Genomic DNA, 12,167 nt, shown 5'->3' with positions numbered 1-12,167 from the left:
GTTGGATTGGATCCTGATGGGGTGATCTGCGAGGAGATGGTGGAAACTCAGAGCTAATCTGATCGCTCGTATTTCCAAAATGTTGACGGGGAGACATGACTCTCGGGTCAACCAGCGACCCTTGTGCTGTGTGGTGACAAATGACCGCACCCCAGTCGAGAAGATTTGCGTCGGTGGTTACTACCAACCATTTAACTGGGAGAAAAGACTTCCCCTGATTCAGGGAGGACCTCCGTGTCCACCACCTGAGGGCTTGCCTGACCCACAGGGACATAAGGATCTGACGATCCAGGGAGAATGGGTTCTTGTTCCAAGCTAACAGCAACGCATGTTGTAAGGAACGGAGGTGGAACTGTGCCAATGGAACTGCTACATCGCTGCCACCATCTTTCCGAGAAATCCCATGCTGAAATGAAAAGAACAGGAAATCGGTGGTTAAAGAGTCCGCGCTGCCTGTAGTAATGCTTGGGCCCTTTCTGGAGGGAGAATGACCAACTCGCAGGAAGTGTCCAAGATCATTCCTAAAAAGGACATCTGCTGAGCCGCTTTTGGGAAAGACTTTTCGAAAATTATGTTCCAGCCCAGGCGAGAAAGTGTATCACTGTTATGTCCACGGATTCCTCGCAGGCTGGAAGGGATGGGGCCCTTGATGAGCAGGTCGTCCAGATACGGTAACATCGCCACTCCCCACGAGTGGAGAATGGCTATGACAGCCATGACCTTAGTAAAGATCCTGGGGGCGTTGGCGAGTACGACGGGCAAGGCAAGGAACTGCAAGTGTTGCTCATGAATTGCAAAAAACGCAGGAACTGCTGGTGAAACTGGCAGATCCGGAATGTGAAAGTAAGCATCCTTGATGTCGATGGATGCTAGGAACTTTTCTTTTTTCCATGGAAGTGACAACTGACCGGAGGGATTCCATTCAGAGTCGCCGTACTTTGACAAACTGATTTAACAGTTTGGGATCCAGAATGAATCGGATCGTCCCATCCTTTTTGGGAACCACAAAAAAAAAAAAAAAAAAAAAAAAAAAGGTTTGAATAAAAACCCATAAACCTCTCTTGATGAGGGCCCAGAATGATGACTCCGTCCCTTATCAGAGCCTGAACAGCCCAAAGGAAGGCTCTTGTCTTTTCCTTGGGGGATAGGAAAGGAAAAACCGAGTTGGAGGGGAGAAACCTCTATCTTGTATCCGGAGGACACCAACTACCTGACCCATTTGTCGTGGGCAACTGTGAGGCAAGTGTGGCTGAAGGATAGTAGGCGGCCGCCAGCTTTGTCGTTGCCTGCCGTAAACCGCAACAAGTAATTGGGTAGATCTATGAGATCTTGCTCCCCTAGATCCAGAAGCCCTAGACCTGGGTTTCCAAGAGCGGTTAGGTCTGTATGAGACCTGGGAGCCTCTGTCTCCTCGCGGGGACCGACCTGATCTGGAAGAGAAAGTATAGAAGAACCAACTGGAATTGTTGCGAGAAGATCGAAGACGCGTCAGCTGTTGGTTGCGAAACGGCCAAACAGCCCTTGTGTTGAGGAAGGAATTTACTTTTCCCTCCGGTAGTATCAGAAAAGAGCTAGTCCAGTTTCTCCCCAAAAGGACGACCCGTTTGAAAGGGGAGAGAAGACAATGCTCTTTTAGATGTGGCATCCGCCCGCCAGCCGCGGAGCCATAGGGCTCTTGTAATGGAGGTCGCATTAGTGGCAGTTTAGCCGCACAGTTGGCGGTATCACCAGAAGCGTCTACTACAAAGTCCGCTGCGTGAATTATCTGCCTGGCGACAGTGGTTGCCTCCAGAGGAAGAATGGTGCCCTGGAGGGAAGTAATTAAGGCTTCTGCCCAAGCGGCCATTGCCTTAGAGACCAAAATTGCAGCGAAAGAAGGCAAGATTGACAATGTGACGATAGGAGGAGTTTCTGACTGAGGAACCCTCAGAAACAGATAGGAGCGTTTTAGAAGCAATACGCGATACAGGAGGATCCACCGGAGGGGACTGTAACCAATCCTTCAGTAGGTCTGTATCAATAGGGTATTTAGCCTGAGTAGACTGTTGCCCTGAGAACCATTTATGTGGCCGATCCCCATGTTTCTGGACGGCTGGTAAACAACCTACGCACACGCTTGGTTTTCTTAATGAGATAGCCTGTGTTGGAGCGGGAATATTTTCCTCATCCAACTTCAGAATCCTGTTGACTGATTCTATAAAGAGAAACAATGACTCCTGATCAGATGGGGGGATTCTGAGGGGCTGACGAGTCAGATTCAAATTTCAGAGTCGTGCTCGCTGTGAACCTCAGAAAAAGGCGAGCGAGAGACAGGAGGCGCTGATGCTGAGGCGCGAACGTGACTAGGGGACGCGCCATGGGTCAGCTTTCCAGAGACCTGACCATCCTTTGAACGAGGATGGCCGCTGCTGGTGGTTCTGACTTAAGAGTCCTCCCGGAGGGAGAGTATAGCCTGGGTCAGAGACAACACCGACCATGAGAGGGACGCGGCCCCCTCAGGGGTACTAAGCGCGTTGGAGCGCAGGCCGGGTCACAGTCTGTGTATAACGGATTAGTCTGTCCACTGGGTAATGCAGACTTGCAAATGGTGCACACGGTATAAAAACGCAGCGTGCTTATTAACCGCCTGTTTATCCTCCTTAGATTGAGGCATAGCACTCCTGAAAGGGCTAACGGCAGAGTCTGTCTGCAGCTGCAGAGAATGTGCCGGGAAGGGGTTAAGCTTTAATCTTAGGGAAGATGCAGCTTACCCACGGTCCTGTGCTGTGTCCCCTGGGAGGAATAGCAGTGGTCCTGTGGTGTCACCCGGTATCCGGCTGTCCAGAGTAGGCCTAGCGCTCCTGAAGGGGTTAACGGCCGCTGATGGAAAAGGACATGGCCCCCAAGATTAAAATTGCGCGTCTCGTAAGAGGTGCCAAGAGGAGGGGGCGGCGACATTAGCGCGGGTGGCGCTAGTCAAATTGCGGCTTAGTGGGCCGGAAAAGCCGGGAGCTAAATTTCTGGCCTACCCGAGCGCCAAGAGCGGGGGGGGGCATAGCGCGATTGGGCGCCGGTGCACCGCCACTGACGCCAAGTCAGCGCTTCTCCAGGGGGTAAGGACCCGAGTCCATGCCCCCACTCCTGAGCTCTGGCAGGTCGCGCTCCGCGTTCTTCCAGCTGCAGGGTGTTCATCCTCCGTGCGATGCAGCAGAGCTGGAGGAGGTCTTAAAGGGGTACTGCTCAATCGATCCACCCTGTGGTAGGGGGATGGAGAGCTGTGGGGCTGATTCAGGGCATCGGAATGCGCTGCTCAAGTCCTTCTCCATGCACTCCTGTGCTTCGTTCCTTTTGCGCTAGCCCTCGTATCCGCGGAATACCGACCATAAGGGAACCATCGTCAGAGGAATCAGCCCCATTCGTCGCAGGAAAGTGTACGTGAAGGGTTACTCTACGTGCTTGCCTGTTGTTGGTTCGGGGGAGAGCGGGCTGTAGAAAGGAACCGTCGCCCCCTTCACTCCATTAATTAAAAAATAAAAATTTACAGAAAATTCAAAAATAAAATAAAAACGGTGGGATCTGAAACCAGACCCCAGTGCCTCCTACAGACACTAAGCAAAGAACTGGAGAAATCCCAGCCAGCGAGAGGGTGTATACTGCAGGGGAGGAAATAACTTTTTCTGGTTTACTTAGTGTCCTCCTAGTGGCCAGCAGGATAACACCACAGTGTGTCCCCCAATGAGGCGTAGGAGAAACGACGTCTGAATGAGGCCTTAGATTGCTGCGGCCACGATAGATCATGCGGCTCGCTCACAAATTTTAGATTATAAGCAGGTAAAATAGGAGCGGTAAGAAAGATCATAGCTCTCTGTGACGGCTGATACACGTTAGTCCCACTGTGAACGCCCTGTTTGAAGCGATTCTGTGTAAACGGACCTGAAATTTAGCAATTTGACAAGTTCACCTACTGCATGTCCTAATTATAACAGGACTGGCAAAAAGCCTTTTTTTCCCCTCAAGGACTACAGTATAAAAGAAAGAAAAGAGACAAAAATATCCAAATCAGAAGTAAAATAAAAACACTTTAAGATGTTGACAGAACTGGTACGGCAGAAGTGAACTGTGAGTGACTATCTGCACTGTAGGGGGCCGCCGTGCCATCGCAGCAGACAGCGTCTGATAAATATTCTCTAGGGGTGGTACAGACGGCACAAATGGAAATAGCAACCAAAAGGCACTTAATAGTAAAGATAGCACCGGCTGTGCACACTCACATGTGACTGGTAATAAGAAATCTGCAGAGTGATTTAGGAGCACTGTACGGGTCAACAAGTTCCTGTGTTCATTTAAGTCGCTTCTAGGAACAGGATTGTGTAATCTTTGTGCCGAGAAGACACTCAGATACACTGTAATATACCACATGAAAAACCATGTCGTCACATTTATTCATATACATGCAGGACAGTACAAAGTCTAGCAGGTTTCCCAAATTCAATGGTTGGTCACAGAATGCTGTAGAAAAGCCCCTGAAGGCAGTGGTCGCAGCTTAAAGGCCGAAAATGGGGTGACAGATTCCCTTTAATGCATTTCACATGCAATCATATTTCCAATTTACTAACCAGTGTGTGGCCACTGCAGTCATCACATCACCGCTGGGGTCCGTGACTGGCTGCAGCAGTCACATGGGTAAATGGCACATGACCCATTGAAAGGAAACAAGGACCTGCATAGACGACCAGATCTGTGCATCATTAAGTAAATAAATTGTTTTGCAGTTTTGTGTCTTACTACATTTAACCCTTTTTTTGCCCTTTAGACTTGTAGAGAGACAAAGCACTACAATATGACAATAAAAAGGACCTGTAGGTATAGGGACCCTTGCTACGACTATACGGACGTTTAATAGTTTTACTCAACTACTAAAGTTAAAATAAAGCAAAGAAGCATCAAAAGAAGCAAAGAAAGAAAGTACACGGGTGCAACCCGGAAAACTGGAGGTATAAATATTTTAAGTCCATTTCTCTGTATTTCTGAGTGTAAGCTGGCATCCTGCAGAGCGGCTCCTGAATAAAATAGGGCTCTCCTTTCCACCACCATTATAATAAATTCACAGCTGGCTAACATTACTGCTGCCCACTTAGAAGCCCCCGAGGCCTCAAAATACAGTTTTTAAGTGCTTTCATTTTCATTACTCTAAAAAGCAGACATTGTAACTCGCAGGTTGATGTTTGAGGTGAAAGTGCGGAATAGTCCACGGCTTGACAGTAAAGAGGGTTTATACAAACAGGCGAGATTCAAGCTAAGAAACAGGAGGGTCACAATAAAATTAAAGAGATTGCAAAACTGAAATTAACCCCAATAATAAAACACAGAAATTAATTCAGCAAATACCACATTGGTAGACCACGGCAGAACCAAGTGGACTGATTTCCTAAAATCTGAAATGTTTACAGATGCGGCCCCTTAGGCTGTAAGAGAAAACCCACTAGTGTCCGTGCACCAGGTCCTTTACACCGGGCATACAGCACTGTAAAACTGTACAAAACTGCTGCACTGTGTCCCAAGAGGTGTGCAAATCAAAAGGAAATAAGTTATTTTTTTCCTCCTCTTTCCATGACTTTAAGGGTGAAACAGTAATAGTGGAGGTTGAAATCTCACAGGACAGACGCCAAGGTTTTTCCACAAATCTCATCCACACACTGTAAATTAACTGGAATAATTTAATTGTGCGTGTCATTTGCAGCATAAGGAATGAAATTGTGATAACATTTCTGTACTGAAATCAGCAACAAAATCTGCATCATCTGCTCCCGATTTTTTGCAGAGGAAAGTTGGCAGCGGATCCTGTGGATAAACTTTTACAATTTCTGTAGAACAATTTCTGATGTGGAAAAAGCACAGATTTATTGCAGATTGTTCTTCATTGACTTCAATAGGAAAGTTAAAATCCGCAATCACGTTCTTGTTTCGTAGGGTTGCAGCGTTGATGCAAAGTTCGAAGGTGCAGATAATTAAATATTTAAAAAAAAAAAATAAACAAAACCTGTTGCCGCTACCTAGCACACAGCTTGGTAAAATGTGAATATAGATTTAATATTTTAGGGTGAATTAGGAAATCAGGGACACAAGGCAGTGTATGGACTATGATACACAGACTTCACGGGGGTCTCAACCAGAACTTTACAGTCGTATAAGGCTGATTTTGTTGGGTTCAGGTCGGGAGGCCAACAGCCACTTTATCCATCACGTTCCATAAATAGAGAGCGTGTTCCCAAAATATCCAAATCTGTCCCTGGAAGAACAGGGTCTGCAGTCCATAGTGGCAACCCCATGACAAAATCTGAGCCTTTGAGTGTGGATGTCGCTCCAGATTCAGCCAAATTTGCTATGGAAAATTTCTGCAGCAAATCAGACCTGGCTGAACCTACAGTCAATCAAGGCCAGGAAAATTTCTGCTTCATTTTGCCATGAAAGAAACCATAATACAGTTTTAGATGAATGCTGCAAATGGGTTGATTAAAATGAGCAGGACTTGATTGTTACGTTTCAGCCATTATTGAACGCCTTCCTGACATTGCACGATTATTTTTGTTTTTAATCTTTAAACAAAAGAAAACATTAATAAAATCTGCCATAAAGCGGATATCAAAACTCTTACAACTACTGGGAACATTGGTAGGCAGAAATCCATTTTCTTGTCTCATAAAGTAAAGTATCAGCTCCAGCGAGATGCTTTATTTAGACACGCGCATACATACATTCATACGTCCGCCTCGGTTACCCCTCCTCAGTAAACATGGTTCATTACATTAATCATTGCAAAGTAGCACTTTGTAGCAATCTGTTCTACAAAACCTTCAAACAAGAAAACATGCAAACAATGACAGGAGCAGAACTTTGATACGTTGAGCTTGTGAAGTATTAATCGCTACATTCCATCTGGAAAAATAAACAAAACAAAAAAAAAACAACACACAAAGCCTTTCTCCCCTCCTCATTGCTGACAAGTATAATATAATGATTGAAAGCTTTGCATGTCACCAATGTGTTTGGTGTGCTGCAGGGGTCTCGTTAACAAATGAGAAAGAAACAGGAATGTATATAAAAGGGTTCCTTCAAAAGAACGGCTGCCGATCTGTGTCTTCTCTATCTGTTGCAAGAATATAGCTCTTAATATTCATCAAAAACTATAAGGGTGTGTACACACGTTGCGGATTCTGCTATGGAATTTTCAGAGCGGATTCGTCTAAATCCGCAGGTCAAAAGACCTGCGGTTTATCTGCGGATTTACTGCGGATTAGCCTGCGGTTTGACACCTGTCATGGAGCAGGTGCTAAACCGCTGCGGAATCCGCACAAAGTGACAAGCTGCAGTTTTGAAACCGCAGCAAATCCGCGCGGAAAAATCCGCAACGTGTGCACTGCGGTTTTCATTTTACATAGACTTAGATGGTACTGCACAACACAGCAGAAACTGGTGCGGATCCGCAGGGCCAAATCCGCAACGTGTGCACACACCCTAAAGATGTTGAATGAATTCACAACATCTTAATCAGAGATTCTGAGGACCATTATGCATTTATTTATATCCATCCGATAGAGATATGAGGCCTTCAGTGAATGCAATGTGTCCATGAAATATATGCCACCTTTCCATACATCCGTACCCACTGACCTCTCAGCTCGAGGAATCAGAGGAGCGTCTTTGGCTAGTGCTTGGTGAAGTGGCTTTACTCGTCATTTAGAAACCCTTTGTTTACTTTTCAAAGGAACCAGAAACGTCACAGAATTTACTTGCCATCAAAACTAGGAAGAAAGAAAAAAAAATCTGATTTACCTGCTTTTCACTCAGAGATGTGATTTTGGCTTGGAGTTCATGGAGTTGTTTCTTCAAGTCTGCATTCTGAATGGAAGGAAAAAAACATCATGTATAAAATATACATGCAAATATCTGGATTTATTAGTAGGTCCTCGACTTTCTGGGAAGAGCACAACATTAAAAAAAACAAAAAAACAAAAAAAAAAACACGTGGAATGCAGTCTACGAGTTCATTCATATCACAGATGGAATTAAAACAGAATGTGGATAAAAAAAAAAAAAAAAAAAAAAAAAAAAAATAATAATAAGGAAAATCATAACAAAATGTAAAAATATCTATGACAGACAGCCATTTTATTCCAGTCATTGTCACCTGAATCCTATTAGCAGTCAATGTCCAGCAGGCTGGATAAACTTCTGTGCTACAAGTGGAGCAGTTACTAGATATCAAGGAGTTGCTGCTGAGCCCTAGTACTAGACGGCCACCTCCGACTGTTCATTCTGCGGCTGCGCGGAGCATTACGAGCATGATTGTGCATAGTAAACAGATAAGGCTCTGTTCATATCACGCATGTAACAATTTTTTTTTTTTTTTAATCAAAATCACCCAGCTTGAGGAAACCAGAGTTATCCCATTGTCTGATGGATCAAGCAGAGTATCACAGATGGTTACAGAGCCCAAAAAGGTTGGATGTTGGAAATTTTGTGGCAATTTTAAAACTATGAGTTAGAATAGGTAAATTAGATTACTCTGCTGCTTTTAGTTTAAGGCCAGGTCAGAAACCTGATGGGGTCCATTGACCGTAACCGGATCTATTAGGATAGATTCTGATTCTTAAAAACAAGATGGGCAAGAAACCTACAGAAACAGAAGCAAAGATTGACACATACACTATGTTCCAAATTATTATGTAAAAAATATTTCCTCATATTTTCTCTAAATTACCTATATGAATTGCAGTCATTGTCATTTTCCAGTCATCTAATATTCTACGCCCCCGGAAGAAGCAAACCGCGAAACGCGCGTCAGGGTAGTGCGACGCCACCACCACACATTACCAGGTATAAGTTTATTCCTTATAGAAGCACTTAATATGCACTCTGTATCACCCGATATATCTGACTCATCTCACTGAAGTATATGATTACGGGGTTAATGTAATTGGGCTCCTATTTAAAGATATATTACCTGGTATTTTTTCAATAATAATTATATCAGTCCACTATAATTGTTTGGTATTACAATATATTATATATTTTGAATTTGATGATTGTAAATAGATACACTTAGGCATACGACTTTAGAGCCATGTGTATATGTGTACATATATTTATATATTTATAAATAGACGGATGGAATTTTTATGTAAATTTATTCCTTGTATAATTTTGTTTACCATAGAATTTGTACAGATAGTGGTTAATTTATTTGTGGTGACGTCTCATTTTGGAGACATCTTGTTTCATTTTATTATGTATGTCCTTTTTTAAAATATATTGAAATAAACTATTTTAAATGGAACTCTTCTTTCTGGAGTTTACTCTGGTTTATGATATATGAATTTTTTGAAGTGCCCTAGATATATTTTGTCTTTTGTGGACAATTTGGATTAATTTATCTAATATTCTAGTATAATTGCAATGTTTTTGAACAAACTGCCTATGAAAACAGTATATTTTTAAAAATAAGAAACTCTCAAAATGCATGTTCCAAATTATTATGCACAGCAGAGTTTTCAACCTTTTTATTTTGAACGAAAAAATGGTCGTGAAGTTATAAGCATGATCAGCTTATTACAAAATGAAATCAAATAGTTTTCAAGTCAAAACGTTATTCTAGGTGATGTTACATTTGCACATAGGACCCCTTGTTCGAAAGAAGCTTCTGAACTCTCTCGTCCATTGAATTTGTCAGTTTTTGGATGGTTTGTGCTTCAATTGTTTTGCATGTGGACAGAACACCCTCCCAGAGCTGTTGCTTAGATGTGAGCTGCCTCCCGCCATCATAGACACTCCTTTTGATGATGCTCCAGAGGTTCTCAATGGGGTTGAGGTCAGGGGAAGATGGTGGCCACACCATAAGTTTGTCCTCTTATGCCAATAGCAGCCAGAGAGGCAGATGTGTTATTTGCAGCATGAGACGGTGTATTATCATGCATGAAAATGATCTTGCTGCGGAAAGCACGGTTCTTCCTCTTGAACCATGGCAGGAAGTGCTGTTTTAGAAACTCCACATAGATTATGGAGTTCATCTTTACCCCTTCAGGGATCCTAAAGGGGCCGACAATCTCTCTCCCCATGATTCCAGCCCAAAACATTACTCCATCTCCTCCTTGTTGGCGCCTGAACCGTGTTTTCATGGGGTGTCCATCAACCAGCCATCCTCCACGCCATCCATCTGGACCATCGAGCGTTGCACGACACTCATCGGTGAACAAAACAGTTTGGAAGTCAGTCTTCATGTATCGTTTGGCCCACTGGAGCCGTTTCTGCTTGTGTTCAGTGGATAGAGGTGGTCGACAGGATGGCTTCCGCACAGCTGCAAACCTCTGAAGGACCCTGCATCTTGTTGTTCGGGGGACGTTGGAGGCACCAGCAGCTTCAAAAACTTGTCTGCTGCCATGACAAGGCATTTTTGCAGCTGCTCTTAACCTGACGCAATTGCCTGTTGGAAAGAGTCCTCAATTTTTCCTTATCAGCACGCACACGTGTGTGCTGGGAATCAGCTACATACTTCTTGATTGTGCGATGATCACGATGAAGTGTCTTGGCAATGTTGATTGTAGTCATGCCTTGACCTAAATACTCCACAATTTGTTGCTTCTCAGCAGCTGACACATCCTTTTTCTTTCCCATTTTGGCAAAAATGCTTAATAATGTGGAACAGCCTTCTTAAGTAGTCTTGCCTTTATTTGGACACACCTGCCAAACTAATTTGCACAGGTATCTGCAATTGCTTTCAGTGATATAAAGAGCCCTGACACACATCACCATCAATGAGTTTAAATGACAAACAAAAAAATTCTAACCTTATCACTCCTAAACTATTTTTGCATAATACCGTATATACTCGAATAGAAGTCGAAATTTTCAACCCAAAAAATTGGGCTGAAAGTCCCCCTCTCGTCTTATATTCGAGTCATACACAAAGGGGGTCGGAGGTGTCAGGTCATACTTACCCGTCCTGACACTGTGTCTTGAGCCCCCAGCTTCTCCCCGCGCTCTCTCTTCCTGCCTTCAGCGGTCACGTGGTGCCGCTCATTAAAACTCATTAACATGCGCATATTCATGAGTTTTAATGAGCAGTACCACATGACCGCTGAAAGCAGGAAGAGAGAGCACGGGGAGAAGCTGGGGGCTCAAGACACAGCGTCAGGACGGGTAAGTATAGCGATACTCACCTGTTCTGCGTCCATGGCTGCTTGCTGCTGTCTGTCATCGGTCAGTGACTTCAGACAGCAGAGGGCGCGGTGACGTGGTTAGTGCGCGCCGCGCCCCCTGCAGTCTGAACGTCAATGACCGATGACGTGGCAGATAGCGGTGAGCAGCCATGGACGAAGGACAGGTGAGTATCTGACACCCAGCGACGGAGAGGTGAGTATGTCATTTTTTTTATTTTTACATGCAGCAGCACATGGGGGAACAATCTATGGAGCTTCTTATGGGAGCAGCATATGGGGGAACAATCTATGGAGCTTCTTCTGGGGACACCATATGGGGGAATAATCTATGGAGCATTTCCCACCCTAGGCTTATACTCGAGTCAATAAATTCTCCCAGTTTTTTGTGGCAAAATTAGGGGGGGGGGGTCGATACTCGGGTCGACTTATACGCAAGTATATACGGTAATTTGGAACAGAGTTTATAATTAAACTCAAGTTCCTTCTCTACTTGAGTCCACAGGGGTCTATATTTACCAATCAGTTTATGCCTGTTTATGTTGTAAATTGACGTGTGCCAAACTTGTGCAAGTTAAGGTACTGTCACACTTAGCGATGCACTAACGATCCCGACCAGCGATATGACGCGGTCAGGATCGCTGGTGCATCGCTAAGTGGTCACTAGTGAGCTGCCATACAGGCAGATCTCACCAGCGACAAAGCAGCGGTCGGGGGTCACTACTTACCTGTCAGACGCGGCAATCCTGACGTCCTCCCGCCCGCGTCCACGCGCCGCTCGTCGGCGCCACAGAAAGCCCAGCAGGAAGCTGACGAGAAACAGTCCAGGACGTTCTAATTATCAGGGGAGCGGTCGGAGGTAAGTATCAGACATAGCAATATCGCTGCTACGTTACAAAAACCAGTGACGTTATAGCGATATTGTTAGCGATATCGCTTAGTGTGACAGGCCCTTTAGTGTCACTTGTCACAGGC

At 44.6% G+C, this 12,167-nt stretch overlaps 1 protein-coding gene across 4 annotated transcripts in view; it reads right to left on the bottom strand.

The window, feature by feature from the left end:
• The window catches only part of PHF21A (PHD finger protein 21A), a 117,003-nt gene that overhangs the window by 51,301 nt on the left and 53,535 nt on the right, over positions 1-12,167 (bottom strand). For all 4 annotated transcript variants that reach the window (XM_073541703.1, XM_073541705.1, XM_073541702.1 and 1 more), the window contains exon 4: positions 7,813-7,878. In XM_073541703.1, the coding sequence (XP_073397804.1) occupies positions 7,813-7,878 (66 nt within the window). The remainder of the gene's footprint in view (positions 1-7,812; positions 7,879-12,167) is intronic.

Source organism: Dendrobates tinctorius, unplaced genomic scaffold (assembly GCF_039654945.1).
Source record: "Dendrobates tinctorius isolate UK_male_01 unplaced genomic scaffold, ASM3965494v1 ptg000124l, whole genome shotgun sequence".
Taxonomy (NCBI): domain Eukaryota; kingdom Metazoa; phylum Chordata; class Amphibia; order Anura; family Dendrobatidae; genus Dendrobates; species Dendrobates tinctorius.
The sequence above is the reverse complement of the archived record's forward strand: the minus strand, read 5'-3'. Positions and strand labels throughout refer to the sequence as shown.